Source organism: Lepisosteus oculatus, chromosome 6, assembly GCF_040954835.1.
Source record: "Lepisosteus oculatus isolate fLepOcu1 chromosome 6, fLepOcu1.hap2, whole genome shotgun sequence".
NCBI lineage: Eukaryota > Metazoa > Chordata > Actinopteri > Semionotiformes > Lepisosteidae > Lepisosteus > Lepisosteus oculatus.
The window spans coordinates 45,375,267-45,398,106 of NC_090701.1; the positions used below are offsets into that span (position 1 = coordinate 45,375,267).

Sequence of the window (22,840 nt, forward strand, 5' to 3'; positions counted from 1 at the left end):
AGTAGGCTGTAGCTGCGTCAGCATGTGTAGGTTGCAAAGGAACATGTAACACAGGACATCACTGGATGGAATTCAATATTTCTGCACAGTATGAGCTCATATAAAACATCATAGTCATGAAAAGTTAACTTACTTTCAAAGGTGATATTTGATATATCCAATGTGTAAAATGCACGTGACGTCAAAGAAGGGAAAAAGGGTTTTGCCATGTTAAGAATGTAACTGGCATTAACAGTATAGGCTGTGGTGTTGAATACAAGTCTGAAGACAACAGTGACCAATTTGGTTCTGTGAGAAAAAAAAGGAAATAAACATCAGTTTAAAAATCTGATTAAAAGAGGCTGAAGTAGTGTTTTCTCTAAAACGCAATTCATTCACTGTTGGCACATTTGTAAAAAAACACTAACTGAAGTCCTTCAACAAAACTAACAAGAGCTAAATATTGATGAACGAAAATGAAATCCATTTGCCTCTTTCTTCAAATTAAGATGGAGAACATGTACAGCAAATATACAAAATGTTTGATGTCATTGACTTCTAAGATCTGCCCAGATCATGATACCGGGAAAGGTGAAAGAACTAATGACGGAGAAACAGAGACACTAGGATTAGAATCAGAATTACAATGAAATGCAAAGGTAGGCTACCCTCCTGGGAAGGAGTAGAAAACCAGAAAACATGATAAAACTACCTCAAAACTACCTCAAAAAAGGAGAAAATTAAGGGAGGAAATTAAGATTTTGTTAGACATTAAGTGAAGCTAAGACGCCGAACCTTAAGGCAGCAGTACTAGCGTATTTAGCAGAACTCTGCTATTCTGAAAACTATTGTGTGACAATTTACTTTTATATTTGGAAACGCTGCCTGACTGACTCTGTAAGAGAATTAGAAGAGTAAGACCGGACTTACATGGGAGAGAGAACTGCAGTTGTATTAGTCACAGGAGCTGCAGTTGTTGTCTTTCCTTGACCTAAAATATAATAAACAAAAAGAAATACCAATAAGTATTTCTGTATTAGCAGCAATTTCATCATTCTCAAAAGAGCAGTAGACAAAGAGGAATCATTAAAGCACTAAAATGTCATCTTTTACACTCAAGAAAAATAAGAGGTTAATGGAATGATCGATGACCTGTTATCCTAATTTCCAAAAATTGGCCCTGTAGGAGCCTTTGTCCTCACCGTTGATGGTCAGAGTGGCTGTGATGCTGTTGACATGTCCAGTCATGTTCAGAAGCTCAGTCAGGACACCACTGGGGCTCTGGACCTCACTGCTTTGCAAGTTACACACCACTTCAGCCTGAATGTGATCACTCTCATTGCTGTGGATCAGAGAAAGAGCTGTCACTTTTCAACATATTGTCAGAAAAAGAAATCACTTTTGGTTTAGTGTCTCTAAGAGAAGATGGGATGAACTGGCATTATGAAGAGGTATTAAAATATGGCAAATATTGTGTAGTGACTTACAGAAATTTAGAAGTGGGGTAGTGAGACGGCTGGCCACCCAGGGTTTTGGAGAGGATATCTTGAACCTGGAAGATATGTAGATTGTTAGAATGATAAAGATAATATTTCACAAGATGCTGTTATTTAGTGTAAGATTGCTTCCACAGTACTTTTTCCCTAATCACAATGGACACACAAAGAAGGAAGCAGGAAAAGGTTGTTTTCTAACGACCTCTAGACAATGCAATACATTCATTTCCAGCCGTTCATAAGAAGTAAGATGCTCACCACGTTGTTGATGGTGTCTTGGAGTTTGCTGTACGTTTCATTTGTCAGCTGAGAGCCTGCAGGAATGGTCAGGTTGCTGATGCGGAGGTCCACTGTGACGGCAAATCCTTTTCCAGTAGTGTCTGTAAAGAGAACGAACAGATAGGGATGAACACCACACAGTAAATCACATGCACTGGCATGCAAATGAATTTAATATGAAAGAAAAGACTTTCACTTAGAAAGCACGCCTGGAGAAGTGTAGTAAGTGTGGAGGTTGACCTACTCTTAACAGTGATATCTGTGATGGTCACTGGGTAGATACCCAGGGACAAGATGGGAGCCAGTAAATGATTGAAGACTGTGAGGATGTCGCTCTCACTGGGTGGTGGGCTTGTGGTGTTGAACTCCAGGTTGAGGACAGCCAACACGGAGTCCAGGCTGTGAAATCAGAGAATTACACCAACAGAGAAAGCATCACTGCATCTGTTCAGAGCTCAGCACCACTCTTAAGATCACAACATTACCATTTTATTTTGATAAGAATTTCTTGCTTTTCCTGATCCAGTTAATTAAGTATTAATAAAGTCTAGGAAAACACTTTAGTTGTATATATAAATTCTTTTCGCGTAAGATATCATGCTCCATAGAAAACAAAACCATTTCCGTGATTCATGCAGTGAAAATTCCCAAACCTGCGTGTACTTTAGGTTCAAGAAGATAAGAGCATATAAGAAAAAACAAGATCACTGACAAAAGAGAGGAGACAAATCAGCCCATCAGGCCCTTTATGGAGATCATAATCAACCAATTCCCACACTTCCTCAAGCTCTTCCTGGAAAGAAACCAAGATATGGGCTTGAACAAAAAGACTAGGCAGCTTATTTACAGATTTCCAAAGATCTCCAGTGGAAATTCCAAAAACACCTGTAATTCCACATCTCTTGCAGGAATGGTCCCTGTGACTGACCCATCAGAGAGCAAAAACTGAAAACTCTGTCTTACCTTATACTGGGAGTCACTCTTGTTGTTGGAACAGGTGGTTCAGGTTTTGTGGTTGGTTGAGCTGCATGTGGACAGGAAAGTTGCAGAATTCAGGAACAAAATGGATCATTGCTTTCCTTAGGTATTTAACATTCTATATTCATTTCCATTTTTCTCTTAATGCAACCTGCTGACCATTTATAATGAAATAAAATAAAGGAATAGATTTAATAGATGTAATCCACTTTTATTGTGAAGACTGTACGTTAAAGGCTTTGTGCCAAATATTCCTAATCAAATGAGAAGATATGAACTGGTGAACAGACCTCTGATCTTCAGAATCTGGATCACAAAGTCACTGGGACTCTGAAGGTCACTGCTCTGGAGGCTGTACTGCACAGATGCTTCAATCTGATCACTGTCAGTGCTGTGGAAGCAACATGAAACAGAAAACAAATTAACACATGAAAACAAGTCAATGTGACATCTTGTTTGAAGTTTTAACAGACATATTAACTGGCTGCTACAGTAAATACTCAGGTCTGACAATGTTTCAAAAGCTGGACTAGTTGTCTTTAGGTTCACGTACTGTATAGTTGGTCCTTTACTTCTGGTAAATAAGCAGTACTGAGAAGAAGTGGAAATGACCTGGAAAAACTTGCCTGAATGTGGCATTGGTGACCTGGAGCAGGTTCCTTTCTGGGGAGGAAATAATGTCTTCAAGCTGGAAATTCATCCAAAAAAGAATTAAAAATGACTCTGAGATGACAAGGACTATCACTGCATTTTCACACCATTTTAAAACAAAGAAGGAACATTTAAAAGATGCAAGACAGAGGGTGGGATTTGGCATATTTTGTTAATTTCTTTCAGTAACTAACTCAGGGATCTTACCTAAAATCTTTTTGAAAGAAGCCTGACTCTTGCTTCATTAAGACGGCGGTGCAGGTTGTGCCTGTAGATGCCTACAGACCTAAACAATTTACTTAAATGTTTCAGGCATAAATTCTGTACGTTTTCCACTCTCAGATCATTATTGCATCAGGATTTTCTTCCATGTCCATAAGAAACGGCTTTCTTTCTTATCCCCTACCTGAATATTGTTCAAAGCAATATTTTAAAAATAATTTTGTGTTTTGATACTCATATATAATGTGGATGATTGATATCTTAGTGAAGCTCCTCAAAACTCTAAAACTTAGAAGCTTGTTGTACCCATAAAGTATCCGAGTTTTTTTTAAAGTGATACTCACCAAGTGGTTGATAGTGGTTTGGATTTGGTTGGATTTATCATTTGTTAATTCAGTCCCAACAGGAACGGTGATATTTCGCAGTTGGAATACCAGAGTTATGGCGAAAGCAGTTGCCGACACATCTGTGACAATCAAACCAGAAAGAGCTGAAGCACTCCAAATTGATTGTACCTTCACCACAATTGCACTCAATCTCTAGTGTGACTTTTAGCTACAGGTATGCATCCCAGAATTGGAAAACACAGTGTGCCTAAAACACAAAGGATAGCTTACTCTCTGAGGTGATGTTTGTGATGTCCACAGCATAAGTTTCCTGTAAGTTCAGCGCAGGGAAAGTTTCCATCATAGCTCTCTTGATCTCAGTGGCAGTGGGGGGAGAGTTTGAGGTGTTGAACTGCAGAGTCAGGAGAGCAAGGACCAGTCTGTTTCTGGTAAACAACAGAAAGACACATAATTAATAATAATAATAATTGCTTACACTTATATAGCGCTTTTCTGGACACTCCACTCAAAGCGCTTTACAGGTAATGGGGACTCCCCTCCACCACCACCAATGTGCAGCATCCACCTGGATGATGCGACGGCAGCCATAGTGCGCCAGAACGCTCACCACACATCAGCTATTAGTGGGGAGGAGAGCAGAGAGTAATGAAGCCAATTCATAGTTGGGGATTATTAGGAGGCCATGATTGGTAAGGGCCAATGGGAAATTTGGCCAGGACGCCGGGGTTACACCCCTACTCTTTTCGAGAAACGCCCTGGGATTTTTAATGACCACAGAGAGTTAGGACCTCGGTTTTACGTCTCATCCGAAGGACACATGTACATTGAACGTTAGGGATGAGTGTTAGGGATCTTAGCTTCAAGAAAGAAATATTGTGCCTTCCCATGACTGATACATTCTGTTCATTTTAATTGGTTTGAGTACAAAACATAAATCAGCAGACAGGATGTGTCCCATAACAATTGCAGATATACTGCAACAGTTCTGCTGTAAAATGACATGTCAAATGTTTGTGTCTATGAGGTTATTTTGAGAATGTGTAGTGCAGTGTGAAAATCAAAGACTAACTAAAGACTGTGAGTGACAATTAAGCATAACATGAGAAAAGGTTTCATGACTGACACTGAAAGAGAATTAAGAAAGTAAAACGGAATGTACCTGGAAGAGGGAACTGGACTTTTACTTGTAAAAGGAGCTGGAGTTGTTGGTGTTGGCTGACCTGAAACATGATAAGATGAAGAGGGAATAATTTAAGCATTAATATATTTGCAGTGAGTTCATCACACTGAAAAGAGCTGAAAAGGGGTCCTTAAAACACTGAAATTTGATTTTCTACAATCAGGCAATATAAGAGGTTTCTGGGATGATGTCTGTCTCGTATTCCTAATTTCCAAACACTCAGCAAAGTGGCTGTGTGGGAGCCCTTGTCCTCACCGTTGATGGTCAGAGTGGCTGTGATGCTGTTGACATGTCCAGTCATGTTCAGAAGCTCAGTCAGGACACCACTGGGGCTCTGGACCTCACTGCTTTGCAAGTTACACACCACTTCAGCCTGAATGTGATCACTCTCATTGCTGTGGATCAGAGAAAGAGCTGTCACTTTTCAACATATTGTCAGAAAAAGAAATCACTTTTGGTTTAGTGTCTCTAAGAGAAGATGGGATGAACTGGCATTATGAAGAGGTAATAAAATATGGCAAATATTGTGTAGTGACTTACAGAAATTTAGAAGTGGGGTAGTGAGACGGCTGGCCACCCAGGGTTTTGGAGAGGATATCTTGAACCTGGAAGATATGTAGATTGTTAGAATGATAAAGATAATATTTCACAAGATGCTGTTATTTAGTGTAAGATTGCTTCCACAGTACTTTTTCTCTAATCACAATGGACACACAAAGAAGGAAGCAGGAAAAGGTTGTTTTCTAACGACCTCTAGACAATGCAATACATTCATTTCCAGGCGTTCATAAGAAGTAAGATGCTCACCACGTTGTTGATGGTGTCTTGGAGTTTGCTGTACGTTTCATTTGTCAGCTGAGAGCCTGCAGGAATGGTCAGGTTGCTGATGCGGAGGTCCACTGTGACGGCAAATCCTTTTCCAGTAGTGTCTGTAAAGAGAATGAACGGATAGGGATGAACACCACACAGTAAATCACATTTAATATGAAAGAAAAGACTTTCACTTAGAAAGCACGCCTGGAGAAGTGTAGTAAGTGTGGAGGTTGACCTACTCTTAACAGTGATATCTGTGATGGTCACTGGGTAGATACCCAGGGACAAGATGGGAGCCAGTAAATGATTGAAGACTGTGAGGATGTCGCTCTCACTGGGTGGTGGGCTTGTGGTGTTAAACTCCAGGTTGAGGACAGCCAACACGGAGTCCAGGCTGTGAAATCAGAGAATTACACCAACAGAGAAAGCATCACTGCATCTGTTCAGAGCTCAGCACCACTCTTAAGATCACAGCATTACCATTTTATTTTGATAAGAATTTCTTGCTTTTCCTGATCCAGTTAATTAAGTATTAATAAAGTCTAGGAAAACACTTTAGTTGTATATATAAATTCTTTTCGCGTAAGATATCATGCTCCATAGAAAACAAAACCATTTCCTTGATTCATGCAGTGAAAATTCCCAAACCTGCGTGCACTTTAGGTTCAAGAAGATAAGAGCATATAAGAAAAAACAAGATCACTGACAAAAGAGAGGAGACAAATCAGCCCATCAAGCCCTTTATGAAGATCATAATCAACCAATTCCCACACTTCCTCAAGCTCTTCCTCGAAAGAAACCAAGATATGGGCTTGAACAAAAAGACTAGGCAGCTTATTTACAGATTTCCAAAGATCTCCAGTGGAAATTCCAAAAACACCTGTAATTCCACATCTCTTACAGGAATGGTCCCTGTGACTGACCCATCAGAGAGCAAAAACTGAAAACTCTCTTACCTTATACTGGGAGTCACTCTTGTTGTTGGAACAGATGGTTTAGGTGTTGTGGTTGCTTGAGCTGCATGTGGACAGGAAAGTTGCAGAATTCAGGAACAAAATGGATCATTGCCCTCCTTAGGTATTTAACATTCTATATTCATTTCCATTTTTCTCTTAATGCAACCTGCCGACCATTTCTAATGAAATAAAATAAAGGAATAGATTTAATAGATGTAATCCACTTTTATTGTGAAGACTGTACGTTAACGGCTTTGTGCCAAATATTCCTAATCAAATGAGAAGATATGAACTGGTGAACAGACCTCTGATCTTCAGAATCTGGATCACAAAGTCACTGGGACTCTGAAGGTCACTGCTCTGGAGGTTGTACTGCACAGATGCTTCAATCTGATCACTGTCAGTGCTGTGGAAGCATCATGAAACAGAAAACAAATTAACACATGAAAACAAGTCAATGTGACATCTTGTTTGAAGTTGTAACAGACATATTAACTGGCTGCTACAGTTAATACTCAGGTCTGACAATGTTTCAAAAGCTGGACTAGTTGTCTTTAGGTTCACGTACTGTATAGTTGGTCCTTTACTTCTGGTAAATAAGCACTACTGAGAAGAAGTGGAAATGACCTGGAAAAACTTGCCTGAATGTGGCATTGGGGACCTGGAGCAGGTTGCTTTCTGGGGAGGAAATAATGTCTTCAAGCTGGAAATTTATCCAAAAAAGAATTAAAAATGACTCTGAGATGACAAAGACTATCACTGCATTTTCACACCATTTTAAAAAAAAGAAGGAACATTTAAAAGATGCAAGACAGAGGGTGGGATTTGGCATATTTTGTTAATTTCTTTCAGTAACTAACTCAGGGATCTTACCTAAAATCTGTTTGAAAGAAGCCTGACTCTTGCTTCATTAAGATGGCGGTGCAGGTTGTGCCTGTAGATGCCTACAGACCTAAACAATTTACTTAAATGTTTCAGGCATAAATTCTGTACGTTTTCCACTCTCAGATCATTATTGCATCAGGATTTTCTTCCATGTCCATAAGAAACGGCTTTCTTTCTTATCCCCTACCTGAATATTGTTCAAAGCAATATTTTAAAAATAATTTTGTGTTTTGATACCCATATATAATGTGGATGATATCTTAGTGAAGCTCCTCAAAACTCTAAAACTTAGAAGCTTGTTGTACCCATAAAGTATCCGAGTTTTTTTAAAAGTGATACTCACCAAGTGGTTGATAGTGGTTTGGATTTGGTTGGATTTATCATTTGTTAATTCAGTCCCAACAGGAACGGTGATATTTCGCAGTTGGAATACCAGAGTTATGGCGAAAGCAGTTGCTGACACATCTGTGACAATAAAACCAGAAAGAGCTGAAGCACTCCAAATTGATTGTACCTTCACCACAATTGTACTCAATCTCTAGTGTGACTTTTAGCGACAGGTATGCATCCCAGAATTGGAAAACACAGTGTGTCTAAAACACAAAGGATAGCTTACTCTCTGAGGTGATGTTTGTGATGTCCACAGCATAAGTTTCCTGTAAGTTCAGCGCAGGGAAAGTTTCCATCATAGCTCTCTTGATCTCAGTGGCAGTGGGGGGAGAGTTTGAGGTGTTGAACTGCAGAGTCAGGAGAGCAAGGACCAGTCTGTTTCTGGTAAACAACAGAAAGACACATGTACATTGAACGTTAGGGATGAGTGTTAGGGATCTTAGCTTCAAGAAATAAATATTGTGCCTTCCCATGACTGATACATTCTGTTCATTTTAATTGGTTTGAGTACAAAACATAAATCAGCAGACAGGATGTGTCCCATTACAATTGCAGATATACTGCAACAGTTCTGCTGTAAAATGACATGTCAAATGTTTGTGTCTATGAGGTTATTTTGAGAATGTGTAGTGCAGTGTGAAAATCAAACACTAACTAAAGACTGTGAGTGACAATTAAGCATAACATGAGAAAAGGTTTCATGACTGACACTGAAAGAGAATTAAGAAAGTAAAACAGAATGTACCTGGAAGAGGGAACTGGACTTTTACTTGTAAAAGGAGCTGGAGTTGTTGGTGTTGGCTGACCTGAAACATGATAAGATGAAGAGGGAATAATTTAAGCATTAATATATTTGCAGTGAGTTCATCACACTGAAAAGAGCTGAAAAGGGGTCCTAAAAAAACACTGAAATTTGTTTTTCTACAATCAGGCAATATAAGAGGTTTCTGGGATGATGTCTGTCCCGTATTCCTAATTTCCAAACACTCAGCAAAGTGGCTGTGTGGGAGCCCTTGTCCTCACCGTTGATGGTCAGAGTGGCTGTGATGCTGTTGACATGTCCAGTCATGTTCAGAAGCTCAGTCAGGACACCACTGGGGCTCTGGACATCACCGCTTTGCAAGTTACACACCACTTCAGCCTGAATGTGATCACTCTCATTGCTGTGGATCAGAGAAAGAGCTGTCAATTTTCAACATATTGTCAGAAAAAGAAACCACTTTTGGTTTAGTGTCTCTGAGAGAAGATGGGATGAAATGGCATTATGAAGAGGTATTAAAATATGGCGAATATTGTGTAGTGACTTACAGAAATTTAGAAGTGGGGTAGTGAGACGGCTCGCCACCCAGGGTTTTGGAGAGAATGTCTTGAACCTGGAAGATATGTAGATTGTTAGAATGATATAGATAATATTTCACAAGATGCTGTTATTTAGTGTAAGATTGCTTCCACAGTACTTTTTCGCTAATCACAATGGACACACAAAGAAGGAAGCAGGAAAAGGTTGTTTTCTAACGACCTCTAGACAATGCAATACATTCATTTCTAGGCGTTCATAAGAAGCAAGATGCTCACCACGTTGTTGATGGTGTCTTGGAGTTTGCTGTACGTTTTATTTGTCAGCTGAGAGCCCGCAGGAATGGTCAGGTTGCTGATGCGGAGGTCCACTGTGACGGCAAATCCTTTTCCAGTAGTGTCTGTAAAGAGAATGAACGGATAGGGATGAACACCACACAGTAAATCACATGCACTGGCATGCAAATGAATTTAATATGAAAGAAAAGACTTTCACTTAGAAAGCACGCCTGGAGAAGTGTAGTAAGTGTGGAGGTTGACCTACTCTTAACAGTGATATCTGTGATGGTCACTGGGTAGATACCCAGGGACAAGAAGGGAGCCAGTAAATGATTGAAGACTGTGAGGATGTCGCTCTCACTGGGTGGTGGGCTTGTGGTGTTAAACTCCAGGTTGAGGACAGCCAACACGGAGTCCAGGCTGTGAAATCAGAGAATTACACCAACAGAGAAAGCATCACTGCATCTGTTCAGAGCTCAGCACCACTCTTAAGATCACAGCATTACCATTTTATTTTGATAAGAATTTCTTGCTTTTCCTGATCCAGTTAATTAAGTATTAATAAAGTCTAGGAAAACACTTTAGTTGTATATATAAATTCTTTTCGCGTAAGATATCATGCTCCATAGAAAACAAAACCATTTCCTTGATTCATGCAGTGAAAATTCCCAAACCTGCGTGCACTTTAGGTTCAAGAAGATAAGAGCATATAAGAAAAAACAAGATCACTGACAAAAGAGAGGAGACAAATCAGCCCATCAAGCCCTTTATGAAGATCATAATCAACCAATTCCCACACTTCCTCAAGCTCTTCCTGGAAAGAAACCAAGATATGGGCTTGAACAAAAAGACTAGGCGGCTTATTTACAGATTTCCAAAGATCTCCAGTGGAAATTCCAAAAACACCTGTAATTCCACATCTCTTGCAGGAATGGTCCCTGTGACTGACCCATCAGAGAGCAAAAACTGAAAACTCTGTCTTACCTTATACTGGGAGTCACTCTTGTTGTTGGAACAGATGGTTCAGGTGTTGTGGTTGCTTGAGCTGCATGTGGACAGGAAAGTTGCAGAATTCAGGAACAAAATGGATCATTGCCCTCCTTAGGTATTTAACATTCTATATTCATTTCCATTTTTCTCTTAATGCAACCTGCCGACCATTTCTAATGAAATAAAATAAAGGAATAGATTTAATAGATGTAATCCACTTTTATTGTGAAGACTGTACGTTAACGGCTTTGTGCCAAATATTCCTAATCAAATGAGAAGATATGAACTGGTGAACAGACCTCTGATCTTCAGAATCTGGATCACAAAGTCACTGGGACTCTGAAGGTCACTGCTCTGGAGGTTGTACTGCACAGATGCTTCAATCTGATCACTGTCAGTGCTGTGGAAGCATCATGAAACAGAAAACAAATTAACACATGAAAACAAGTCAATGTGACATCTTGTTTGAAGTTGTAACAGACATATTAACTGGCTGCTACAGTAAATACTCAGGTCTGACAATGTTTCAAAAGCTGGACTAGTTGTCTTTAGGTTCACGTACTGTATAGTTGGTCCTTTACTTCTGGTAAATAAGCACTACTGAGAAGAAGTGGAAATGACCTGGAAAAACTTGCCTGAATGTGGCATTGGGGACCTGGAGCAGGTTGCTTTCTGGGGAGGAAATAATGTCTTCAAGCTGGAAATTTATCCAAAAAAGAATTAAAAATGACTCTGAGATGACAAGGACTATCACTGCATTTTGACACCATTTTAAAACAAAGAAGGAACATTTAAAAGATGCAAGACAGAGGGTGGGATTTGGCATATTTTGTTAATTTCTTTCAGTAACTAACTCAGGGATCTTACCTAAAATCTTTTTGAAAGAAGCCTGACTCTTGCTTCAATAAGACGGCGGTGCAGGTTGTGCCTGTAGATGCCTACAGACCTAAACAATTTACTTAAATGTTTCAGGCATAAATTCTGTACGTTTTCCACTCTCAGTTCATTATTGCATCAGGATTTTCTTCCATGTCCATAAGAAACGGCTTTCTTTCTTATCCCCTACCTGAATATTGTTCAAAGCAATATTTTAAAAATAATTTTGTGTTTTGATACTCATATATAATGTGGATGATATCTTAGTGAAGCTCCTCAAAACTCTAAAACTTAGAAGCTTGTTGTACCCATAAAGTATCCGAGTTTTTTTTAAAGTGATACTCACCAAGTGGTTGATAGTGGCTTGGATTTGGTTGGATTTATCATTTGTTAATTCAGTCCCAACAGGAACGGTGATATTTCGCAGTTGGAATACCAGAGTTATGGCGAAAGCAGTTGCCGACACATCTGTGACAATCAAACCAGAAAGAGCTGAAGCACTCCAAATTGATTGTACCTTCACCACAATTGTACTCAATCTCTAGTGTGACTTTTAGCGACAGGTATGCATCCCAGAATTGGAAAACACAGTGTGTCTAAAACACAAAGGATAGCTTACTCTCTGAGGTGATGTTTGTGATGTCCACAGCATAAGTTTCCTGTAAGTTCAGCGCAGGGAAAGTTTCCATCATAGCTCTCTTGATCTCAGTGGCAGTGGGGGGAGAGTTTGAGGTGTTGAACTGCAGAGTCAGGAGAGCAAGGACCAGTCTGTTTCTGGTAAACAACAGAAAGACACATGTACATTGAACGTTAGGGATGAGTGTTAGGGATCTTAGCTTCAAGAAATAAATATTGTGCCTTCCCATGACTGATACATTCTGTTCATTTTAATTGGTTTGAGTACAAAACATAAATCAGCAGACAGGATGTGTCCCATTACAATTGCAGATATACTACAACAGTTCTGCTGTAAAATGACATGTCAAATGTTTGTGTCTATGAGGTTATTTTGAGAATGTGTAGTGCAGTGTGAAAATAAAAGACTAACTAAAGACTGTGAGTGACAATTAAGCATAACATGAGAAAAGGTTTCATGACTGACACTGAAAGAGAATTAAGAAAGTAAAACAGAATGTACCTGGAAGAGGGAACTGGACTTTTACTTGTAAAAGGAGCTGGAGTTGTTGGTGTTGGCTGACCTGAAACATGATAAGATGAAGAGGGAATAATTTAAGCATTAATATAGTTGCAGTGAGTTCATCACACTGAAAAGAGCTGAAAAGGGGTCCTTAAAACACTGAAATTTGTTTTTCTACAATCAGGCAATATAAGAGGTTTCTGGGATGATGTCTGTCCCGTATTCCTAATTTCCAAACACTCAGCAAAGTGGCTGTGTGGGAGCCCTTGTTCTCACCGTTGATGGTCAGAGTGGCTGTGATGCTGTTGACATGTCCAGTCATGTTCAGAAGCTCAGTCAGGACACCACTGGGGCTCTGGACATCACCGCTTTGCAAGTTACACACCACTTCAGCCTGAATGTGATCACTCTCATTGCTGTGGATCAGAGAAAGAGCTGTCAATTTTCAACATATTGTCAGAAAAAGAAACCACTTTTGGTTTAGTGTCTCTGAGAGAAGATGGGATGAAATGGCATTATGAAGAGGTATTAAAATATGGCGAATATTGTGTAGTGACTTACAGAAATTTAGAAGTGGGGTAGTGAGACGGCTCGCCACCCAGGGTTTTGGAGAGAATGTCTTGAACCTGGAAGATATGTAGATTGTTAGAATGATATAGATAATATTTCACAAGATGCTGTTATTTAGTGTAAGATTGCTTCCACAGTACTTTTTCGCTAATCACAATGGACACACAAAGAAGGAAGCAGGAAAAGGTTGTTTTCTAACGACCTCTAGACAATGCAATACATTCATTTCTAGGCGTTCATAAGAAGCAAGATGCTCACCACGTTGTTGATGGTGTCTTGGAGTTTGCTGTACGTTTTATTTGTCAGCTGAGAGCCCGCAGGAATGGTCAGGTTGCTGATGCGGAGGTCCACTGTGACGGCAAATCCTTTTCCAGTAGTGTCTGTAAAGAGAATGAACGGATAGGGATGAACACCACACAGTAAATCACATGCACTGGCATGCAAATGAATTTAATATGAAAGAAAAGACTTTCACTTAGAAAGCACGCCTGGAGAAGTGTAGTAAGTGTGGAGGTTGACCTACTCTTAACAGTGATATCTGTGATGGTCACTGGGTAGATACCCAGGGACAAGAAGGGAGCCAGTAAATGATTGAAGACTGTGAGGATGTCGCTCTCACTGGGTGGTGGGCTTGTGGTGTTAAACTCCAGGTTGAGGACAGCCAACACGGAGTCCAGGCTGTGAAATCAGAGAATTACACCAACAGAGAAAGCATCACTGCATCTGTTCAGAGCTCAGCACCACTCTTAAGATCACAGCATTACCATTTTATTTTGATAAGAATTTCTTGCTTTTCCTGATCCAGTTAATTAAGTATTAATAAAGTCTAGGAAAACACTTTAGTTGTATATATAAATTCTTTTCGCGTAAGATATCATGCTCCATAGAAAACAAAACCATTTCCTTGATTCATGCAGTGAAAATTCCCAAACCTGCGTGCACTTTAGGTTCAAGAAGATAAGAGCATATAAGAAAAAACAAGATCACTGACAAAAGAGAGGAGACAAATCAGCCCATCAAGCCCTTTATGAAGATCATAATCAACCAATTCCCACACTTCCTCAAGCTCTTCCTGGAAAGAAACCAAGATATGGGCTTGAACAAAAAGACTAGGCGGCTTATTTACAGATTTCCAAAGATCTCCAGTGGAAATTCCAAAAACACCTGTAATTCCACATCTCTTGCAGGAATGGTCCCTGTGACTGACCCATCAGAGAGCAAAAACTGAAAACTCTGTCTTACCTTATACTGGGAGTCACTCTTGTTGTTGGAACAGATGGTTCAGGTGTTGTGGTTGCTTGAGCTGCATGTGGACAGGAAAGTTGCAGAATTCAGGAACAAAATGGATCATTGCCCTCCTTAGGTATTTAACATTCTATATTCATTTCCATTTTTCTCTTAATGCAACCTGCCGACCATTTCTAATGAAATAAAATAAAGGAATAGATTTAATAGATGTAATCCACTTTTATTGTGAAGACTGTACGTTAACGGCTTTGTGCCAAATATTCCTAATCAAATGAGAAGATATGAACTGGTGAACAGACCTCTGATCTTCAGAATCTGGATCACAAAGTCACTGGGACTCTGAAGGTCACTGCTCTGGAGGTTGTACTGCACAGATGCTTCAATCTGATCACTGTCAGTGCTGTGGAAGCATCATGAAACAGAAAACAAATTAACACATGAAAACAAGTCAATGTGACATCTTGTTTGAAGTTGTAACAGACATATTAACTGGCTGCTACAGTAAATACTCAGGTCTGACAATGTTTCAAAAGCTGGACTAGTTGTCTTTAGGTTCACGTACTGTATAGTTGGTCCTTTACTTCTGGTAAATAAGCACTACTGAGAAGAAGTGGAAATGACCTGGAAAAACTTGCCTGAATGTGGCATTGGGGACCTGGAGCAGGTTGCTTTCTGGGGAGGAAATAATGTCTTCAAGCTGGAAATTTATCCAAAAAAGAATTAAAAATGACTCTGAGATGACAAGGACTATCACTGCATTTTGACACCATTTTAAAACAAAGAAGGAACATTTAAAAGATGCAAGACAGAGGGTGGGATTTGGCATATTTTGTTAATTTCTTTCAGTAACTAACTCAGGGATCTTACCTAAAATCTTTTTGAAAGAAGCCTGACTCTTGCTTCAATAAGACGGCGGTGCAGGTTGTGCCTGTAGATGCCTACAGACCTAAACAATTTACTTAAATGTTTCAGGCATAAATTCTGTACGTTTTCCACTCTCAGATCATTATTGCATCAGGATTTTCTTCCATGTCCATAAGAAACGGCTTTCTTTCTTATCCCCTACCTGAATATTGTTCAAAGCAATATTTTAAAAATAATTTTGTGTTTTGATACTCATATATAATGTGGATGATATCTTAGTGAAGCTCCTCAAAACTCTAAAACTTAGAAGCTTGTTGTACCCATAAAGTATCCGAGTTTTTTTTAAAGTGATACTCACCAAGTGGTTGATAGTGGCTTGGATTTGGTTGGATTTATCATTTGTTAATTCAGTCCCAACAGGAACGGTGATATTTCGCAGTTGGAATACCAGAGTTATGGCGAAAGCAGTTGCCGACACATCTGTGACAATCAAACCAGAAAGAGCTGAAGCACTCCAAATTGATTGTACCTTCACCACAATTGTACTCAATCTCTAGTGTGACTTTTAGCGACAGGTATGCATCCCAGAATTGGAAAACACAGTGTGTCTAAAACACAAAGGATAGCTTACTCTCTGAGGTGATGTTTGTGATGTCCACAGCATAAGTTTCCTGTAAGTTCAGCGCAGGGAAAGTTTCCATCATAGCTCTCTTGATCTCAGTGGCAGTGGGGGGAGAGTTTGAGGTGTTGAACTGCAGAGTCAGGAGAGCAAGGACCAGTCTGTTTCTGGTAAACAACAGAAAGACACATGTACATTGAACGTTAGGGATGAGTGTTAGGGATCTTAGCTTCAAGAAATAAATATTGTGCCTTCCCATGACTGATACATTCTGTTCATTTTAATTGGTTTGAGTACAAAACATAAATCAGCAGACAGGATGTGTCCCATTACAATTGCAGATATACTACAACAGTTCTGCTGTAAAATGACATGTCAAATGTTTGTGTCTATGAGGTTATTTTGAGAATGTGTAGTGCAGTGTGAAAATAAAAGACTAACTAAAGACTGTGAGTGACAATTAAGCATAACATGAGAAAAGGTTTCATGACTGACACTGAAAGAGAATTAAGAAAGTAAAACAGAATGTACCTGGAAGAGGGAACTGGACTTTTACTTGTAAAAGGAGCTGGAGTTGTTGGTGTTGGCTGACCTGAAACATGATAAGATGAAGAGGGAATAATTTAAGCATTAATATAGTTGCAGTGAGTTCATCACACTGAAAAGAGCTGAAAAGGGGTCCTTAAAACACTGAAATTTGTTTTTCTACAATCAGGCAATATAAGAGGTTTCTGGGATGATGTCTGTCCCGTATTCCTAATTTCCAAACACTCAGCAAAGTGGCTGTGTGGGAGCCCTTGTTCTCACCGTTGATGGTCAGAGTGGCTGTGATGCTGTTGACATGTCCAGTCATGTTCAGAAGCTCAGTCAGGACACCACTGGGGCTCTGGACATCACCGCTTTGCAAGTTACACACCACTTCAGCCTGAATGTGATCACTCTCATTGCTGTGGATCAGAGAAAGAGCTGTCAATTTTCAACATATTGTCAGAAAAAGAAACCACTTTTGGTTTAGTGTCTCTGAGAGAAGATGGGATGAAATGGCATTATGAAGAGGTATTAAAATATGGCGAATATTGTGTAGTGACTTACAGAAATTTAGAAGTGGGGTAGTGAGACGGCTCGCCACCCAGGGTTTTGGAGAGAATGTCTTGAACCTGGAAGATATGTAGATTGTTAGAATGATATAGATAATATTTCACAAGATGCTGTTATTTAGTGTAAGATTGCTTCCACAGTACTTTTTCGCTAATCACAATGGACACACAAAGAAGGAAGCAGGAAAAGGTTGTTTTCTAACGACCTCTAGACAATGCAATACATTCATTTCTAGGCGTTCATAAGAAGCAAGATGCTCACCACGTTGTTGATGGTGTCTTGGAGTTTGCTGTACGTTTTATTTGTCAGCTGAGAGCCCGCAGGAATGGTCAGGTTGCTGATGCGGAGGTCCACTGTGACGGCAAATCCTTTTCCAGTAGTGTCTGTAAAGAGAATGAACGGATAGGGATGAACACCACACAGTAAATCACATGCACTGGCATGCAAATGAATTTAATATGAAAGAAAAGACTTTCACTTAGAAAGCACGCCTGGAGAAGTGTAGTAAGTGTGGAGGTTGACCTACTCTTAACAGTGATATCTGTGATGGTCACTGGGTAGATACCCAGGGACAAGAAGGGAGCCAGTAAATGATTGAAGACTGTGAGGATGTCGCTCTCACTGGGTGGTGGGCTTGTGGTGTTAAACTCCAGGTTGAGGACAGCCAACACGGAGTCCAGGCTGTGAAATCAGAGAATTACACCAACAGAGAAAGCATCACTGCATCTGTTCAGAGCTCAGCACCACTCTTAAGATCACAGCATTACCATTTTATTTTGATAAGAATTTCTTGCTTTTCCTGATCCAGTTAATTAAGTATTAATAAAGTCTAGGAAAACACTTTAGTTGTATATATAAATTCTTTTCGCGTAAGATATCATGCTCCATAGAAAACAAAACCATTTCCTTGATTCATGCAGTGAAAATTCCCAAACCTGCGTGCACTTTAGGTTCAAGAAGATAAGAGCATATAAGAAAAAACAAGATCACTGACAAAAGAGAGGAGACAAATCAGCCCATCAAGCCCTTTATGAAGATCATAATCAACCAATTCCCACACTTCCTCAAGCTCTTCCTGGAAAGAAACCAAGATATGGGCTTGAACAAAAAGACTAGGCGGCTTATTTACAGATTTCCAAAGATCTCCAGTGGAAATTCCAAAAACACCTGTAATTCCACATCTCTTGCAGGAATGGTCCCTGTGACTGACCCATCAGAGAGCAAAAACTGAAAACTCTGTCTTACCTTATACTGGGAGTCACTCTTGTTGTTGGAACAGATGGTTCAGGTGTTGTGGTTGCTTGAGCTGCATGTGGACAGGAAAGTTGCAGAATTCAGGAACAAAATGGATCATTGCCCTCCTTAGGTATTTAACATTCTATATTCATTTCCATTTTTCTCTTAATGCAACCTGCCGACCATTTCTAATGAAATAAAATAAAGGAATAGATTTAATAGATGTAATCCACTTTTATTGTGAAGACTGTACGTTAACGGCTTTGTGCCAAATATTCCTAATCAAATGAGAAGATATGAACTGGTGAACAGACCTCTGATCTTCAGAATCTGGATCACAAAGTCACTGGGACTCTGAAGGTCACTGCTCTGGAGGTTGTACTGCACAGATGCTTCAATCTGATCACTGTCAGTGCTGTGGAAGCATCATGAAACAGAAAACAAATTAACACATGAAAACAAGTCAATGTGACATCTTGTTTGAAGTTGTAACAGACATATTAACTGGCTGCTACAGTAAATACTCAGGTCTGACAATGTTTCAAAAGCTGGACTAGTTGTCTTTAGGTTCACGTACTGTATAGTTGGTCCTTTACTTCTGGTAAATAAGCACTACTGAGAAGAAGTGGAAATGACCTGGAAAAACTTGCCTGAATGTGGCATTGGGGACCTGGAGCAGGTTGCTTTCTGGGGAGGAAATAATGTCTTCAAGCTGGAAATTTATCCAAAAAAGAATTAAAAATGACTCTGAGATGACAAGGACTATCACTGCATTTTGACACCATTTTAAAACAAAGAAGGAACATTTAAAAGATGCAAGACAGAGGGTGGGATTTGGCATATTTTGTTAATTTCTTTCAGTAACTAACTCAGGGATCTTACCTAAAATCTTTTTGAAAGAAGCCTGACTCTTGCTTCAATAAGACGGCGGTGCAGGTTGTGCCTGTAGATGCCTACAGACCTAAACAATTTACTTAAATGTTTCAGGCATAAATTCTGTACGTTTTCCACTCTCAGATCATTATTGCATCAGGATTTTCTTCCATGTCCATAAGAAACGGCTTTCTTTCTTATCCCCTACCTGAATATTGTTCAAAGCAATATTTTAAAAATAATTTTGTGTTTTGATACTCATATATAATGTGGATGATATCTTAGTGAAGCTCCTCAAAACTCTAAAACTTAGAAGCTTGTTGTACCCATAAAGTATCCGAGTTTTTTTTAAAGTGATACTCACCAAGTGGTTGATAGTGGCTTGGATTTGGTTGGATTTATCATTTGTTAATTCAGTCCCAACAGGAACGGTGATATTTCGCAGTTGGAATACCAGAGTTATGGCGAAAGCAGTTGCCGACACATCTGTGACAATCAAACCAGAAAGAGCTGAAGCACTCCAAATTGATTGTACCTTCACCACAATTGTACTCAATCTCTAGTGTGACTTTTAGCGACAGGTATGCATCCCAGAATTGGAAAACACAGTGTGTCTAAAACACAAAGGATAGCTTACTCTCTGAGGTGATGTTTGTGATGTCCACAGCATAAGTTTCCTGTAAGTTCAGCGCAGGGAAAGTTTCCATCATAGCTCTCTTGATCTCAGTGGCAGTGGGGGGAGAGTTTGAGGTGTTGAACTGCAGAGTCAGGAGAGCAAGGACCAGTCTGTTTCTGGTAAACAACAGAAAGACACATGTACATTGAACGTTAGGGATGAGTGTTAGGGATCTTAGCTTCAAGAAATAAATATTGTGCCTTCCCATGACTGATACATTCTGTTCATTTTAATTGGTTTGAGTACAAAACATAAATCAGCAGACAGGATGTGTCCCATTACAATTGCAGATATACTACAACAGTTCTGCTGTAAAATGACATGTCAAATGTTTGTGTCTATGAGGTTATTTTGAGAATGTGTAGTGCAGTGTGAAAATAAAAGACTAACTAAAGACTGTGAGTGACAATTAAGCATAACATGAGAAAAGGTTTCATGACTGACACTGAAAGAGAATTAAGAAAGTAAAACAGAATGTACCTGGAAGAGGGAACTGGACTTTTACTTGTAAAAGGAGCTGGAGTTGTTGGTGTTGGCTGACCTGAAACATGATAAGATGAAGAGGGAATAATTTAAGCATTAATATAGTTGCAGTGAGTTCATCACACTGAAAAGAGCTGAAAAGGGGTCCTTAAAACACTGAAATTTGTTTTTCTACAATCAGGCAATATAAGAGGTTTCTGGGATGATGTCTGTCCCGTATTCCTAATTTCCAAACACTCAGCAAAGTGGCTGTGTGGGAGCCCTTGTTCTCACCGTTGATGGTCAGAGTGGCTGTGATGCTGTTGACATGTCCAGTCATGTTCAGAAGCTCAGTCAGGACACCACTGGGGCTCTGGACATCACCGCTTTGCAAGTTACACACCACTTCAGCCTGAATGTGATCACTCTCATTGCTGTGGATCAGAGAAAGAGCTGTCAATTTTCAACATATTGTCAGAAAAAGAAACCACTTTTGGTTTAGTGTCTCTGAGAGAAGATGGGATGAAATGGCATTATGAAGAGGTATTAAAATATGGCGAATATTGTGTAGTGACTTACAGAAATTTAGAAGTGGGGTAGTGAGACGGCTCGCCACCCAGGGTTTTGGAGAGAATGTCTTGAACCTGGAAGATATGTAGATTGTTAGAATGATATAGATAATATTTCACAAGATGCTGTTATTTAGTGTAAGATTGCTTCCACAGTACTTTTTCGCTAATCACAATGGACACACAAAGAAGGAAGCAGGAAAAGGTTGTTTTCTAACGACCTCTAGACAATGCAATACATTCATTTCTAGGCGTTCATAAGAAGCAAGATGCTCACCACGTTGTTGATGGTGTCTTGGAGTTTGCTGTACGTTTTATTTGTCAGCTGAGAGCCCGCAGGAATGGTCAGGTTGCTGATGCGGAGGTCCACTGTGACGGCAAATCCTTTTCCAGTAGTGTCTGTAAAGAGAATGAACGGATAGGGATGAACACCACACAGTAAATCACATGCACTGGCATGCAAATGAATTTAATATGAAAGAAAAGACTTTCACTTAGAAAGCACGCCTGGAGAAGTGTAGTAAGTGTGGAGGTTGACCTACTCTTAACAGTGATATCTGTGATGGTCACTGGGTAGATACCCAGGGACAAGAAGGGAGCCAGTAAATGATTGAAGACTGTGAGGATGTCGCTCTCACTGGGTGGTGGGCTTGTGGTGTTAAACTCCAGGTTGAGGACAGCCAACACGGAGTCCAGGCTGTGAAATCAGAGAATTACACCAACAGAGAAAGCATCACTGCATCTGTTCAGAGCTCAGCACCACTCTTAAGATCACAGCATTACCATTTTATTTTGATAAGAATTTCTTGCTTTTCCTGATCCAGTTAATTAAGTATTAATAAAGTCTAGGAAAACACTTTAGTTGTATATATAAATTCTTTTCGCGTAAGATATCATGCTCCATAGAAAACAAAACCATTTCCTTGATTCATGCAGTGAAAATTCCCAAACCTGCGTGCACTTTAGGTTCAAGAAGATAAGAGCATATAAGAAAAAACAAGATCACTGACAAAAGAGAGGAGACAAATCAGCCCATCAAGCCCTTTATGAAGATCATAATCAACCAATTCCCACACTTCCTCAAGCTCTTCCTGGAAAGAAACCAAGATATGGGCTTGAACAAAAAGACTAGGCGGCTTATTTACAGATTTCCAAAGATCTCCAGTGGAAATTCCAAAAACACCTGTAATTCCACATCTCTTGCAGGAATGGTCCCTGTGACTGACCCATCAGAGAGCAAAAACTGAAAACTCTGTCTTACCTTATACTGGGAGTCACTCTTGTTGTTGGAACAGATGGTTCAGGTGTTGTGGTTGCTTGAGCTGCATGTGGACAGGAAAGTTGCAGAATTCAGGAACAAAATGGATCATTGCCCTCCTTAGGTATTTAACATTCTATATTCATTTCCATTTTTCTCTTAATGCAACCTGCCGACCATTTCTAATGAAATAAAATAAAGGAATAGATTTAATAGATGTAATCCACTTTTATTGTGAAGACTGTACGTTAACGGCTTTGTGCCAAATATTCCTAATCAAATGAGAAGATATGAACTGGTGAACAGACCTCTGATCTTCAGAATCTGGATCACAAAGTCACTGGGACTCTGAAGGTCACTGCTCTGGAGGTTGTACTGCACAGATGCTTCAATCTGATCACTGTCAGTGCTGTGGAAGCATCATGAAACAGAAAACAAATTAACACATGAAAACAAGTCAATGTGACATCTTGTTTGAAGTTGTAACAGACATATTAACTGGCTGCTACAGTAAATACTCAGGTCTGACAATGTTTCAAAAGCTGGACTAGTTGTCTTTAGGTTCACGTACTGTATAGTTGGTCCTTTACTTCTGGTAAATAAGCACTACTG

At 39.6% G+C, this 22,840-nt stretch overlaps 1 protein-coding gene and 8 long non-coding RNA genes across 9 annotated transcripts; all 9 read right to left on the reverse strand.

Moving 5' to 3' along the window:
- Positions 1 to 1,134: 1,134 nt before the first annotated feature.
- On the reverse strand, positions 1,135 to 7,391 carry LOC138239471 (mucin-5AC-like). Its single transcript, XM_069191682.1, has 16 exons — positions 7,366 to 7,391; positions 7,207 to 7,307; positions 6,902 to 6,962; positions 6,185 to 6,339; positions 5,940 to 6,061; positions 5,673 to 5,737; positions 5,388 to 5,527; positions 5,112 to 5,172; positions 4,223 to 4,377; positions 3,359 to 3,395; positions 3,023 to 3,123; positions 2,718 to 2,778; positions 1,999 to 2,153; positions 1,734 to 1,855; positions 1,467 to 1,531; positions 1,135 to 1,321 (listed from the first exon to the last, which is right to left on the reverse strand). Exons 1-16 carry the CDS (start codon positions 7,389 to 7,391, stop codon positions 1,135 to 1,137), a joined length of 1,614 nt encoding a protein of 537 aa, XP_069047783.1.
- Positions 7,392 to 8,408: 1,017 nt separating this feature from the next.
- On the reverse strand, positions 8,409 to 9,284 carry LOC138239358 (uncharacterized). The gene is made up of 3 exons (XR_011189814.1): positions 9,200 to 9,284; positions 8,922 to 8,982; positions 8,409 to 8,557 (listed from the first exon to the last, which is right to left on the reverse strand). It is a non-coding gene; the product is annotated as an uncharacterized lncRNA (long non-coding RNA).
- A 739-nt stretch (positions 9,285 to 10,023) lies between these two features.
- On the reverse strand, positions 10,024 to 11,119 carry LOC138239359 (uncharacterized). Its single transcript, XR_011189815.1, has 3 exons — positions 11,041 to 11,119; positions 10,736 to 10,796; positions 10,024 to 10,171 (listed from the first exon to the last, which is right to left on the reverse strand). It is a non-coding gene; the product is annotated as an uncharacterized lncRNA (long non-coding RNA).
- An 865-nt stretch (positions 11,120 to 11,984) lies between these two features.
- LOC138239360 (uncharacterized) lies at positions 11,985 to 13,116 on the reverse strand. Its single transcript, XR_011189816.1, has 4 exons — positions 13,032 to 13,116; positions 12,756 to 12,816; positions 12,237 to 12,391; positions 11,985 to 12,085 (listed from the first exon to the last, which is right to left on the reverse strand). It is a non-coding gene; the product is annotated as an uncharacterized lncRNA (long non-coding RNA).
- Positions 13,117 to 13,855: 739 nt separating this feature from the next.
- LOC138239361 (uncharacterized) lies at positions 13,856 to 14,951 on the reverse strand. Its single transcript, XR_011189817.1, has 3 exons — positions 14,873 to 14,951; positions 14,568 to 14,628; positions 13,856 to 14,003 (listed from the first exon to the last, which is right to left on the reverse strand). It is a non-coding gene; the product is annotated as an uncharacterized lncRNA (long non-coding RNA).
- Positions 14,952 to 15,819: 868 nt separating this feature from the next.
- On the reverse strand, positions 15,820 to 16,948 carry LOC138239362 (uncharacterized). The gene is made up of 4 exons (XR_011189818.1): positions 16,864 to 16,948; positions 16,588 to 16,648; positions 16,069 to 16,223; positions 15,820 to 15,917 (listed from the first exon to the last, which is right to left on the reverse strand). It is a non-coding gene; the product is annotated as an uncharacterized lncRNA (long non-coding RNA).
- A 739-nt stretch (positions 16,949 to 17,687) lies between these two features.
- On the reverse strand, positions 17,688 to 18,783 carry LOC138239363 (uncharacterized). The gene is made up of 3 exons (XR_011189819.1): positions 18,705 to 18,783; positions 18,400 to 18,460; positions 17,688 to 17,835 (listed from the first exon to the last, which is right to left on the reverse strand). It is a non-coding gene; the product is annotated as an uncharacterized lncRNA (long non-coding RNA).
- Positions 18,784 to 19,648: 865 nt separating this feature from the next.
- On the reverse strand, positions 19,649 to 20,780 carry LOC138239364 (uncharacterized). Its single transcript, XR_011189820.1, has 4 exons — positions 20,696 to 20,780; positions 20,420 to 20,480; positions 19,901 to 20,055; positions 19,649 to 19,749 (listed from the first exon to the last, which is right to left on the reverse strand). It is a non-coding gene; the product is annotated as an uncharacterized lncRNA (long non-coding RNA).
- Positions 20,781 to 21,519: 739 nt separating this feature from the next.
- Positions 21,520 to 22,630, reverse strand: LOC138239365 (uncharacterized). The gene is made up of 3 exons (XR_011189821.1): positions 22,537 to 22,630; positions 22,232 to 22,292; positions 21,520 to 21,667 (listed from the first exon to the last, which is right to left on the reverse strand). It is a non-coding gene; the product is annotated as an uncharacterized lncRNA (long non-coding RNA).
- Positions 22,631 to 22,840: the final 210 nt, after the last annotated feature.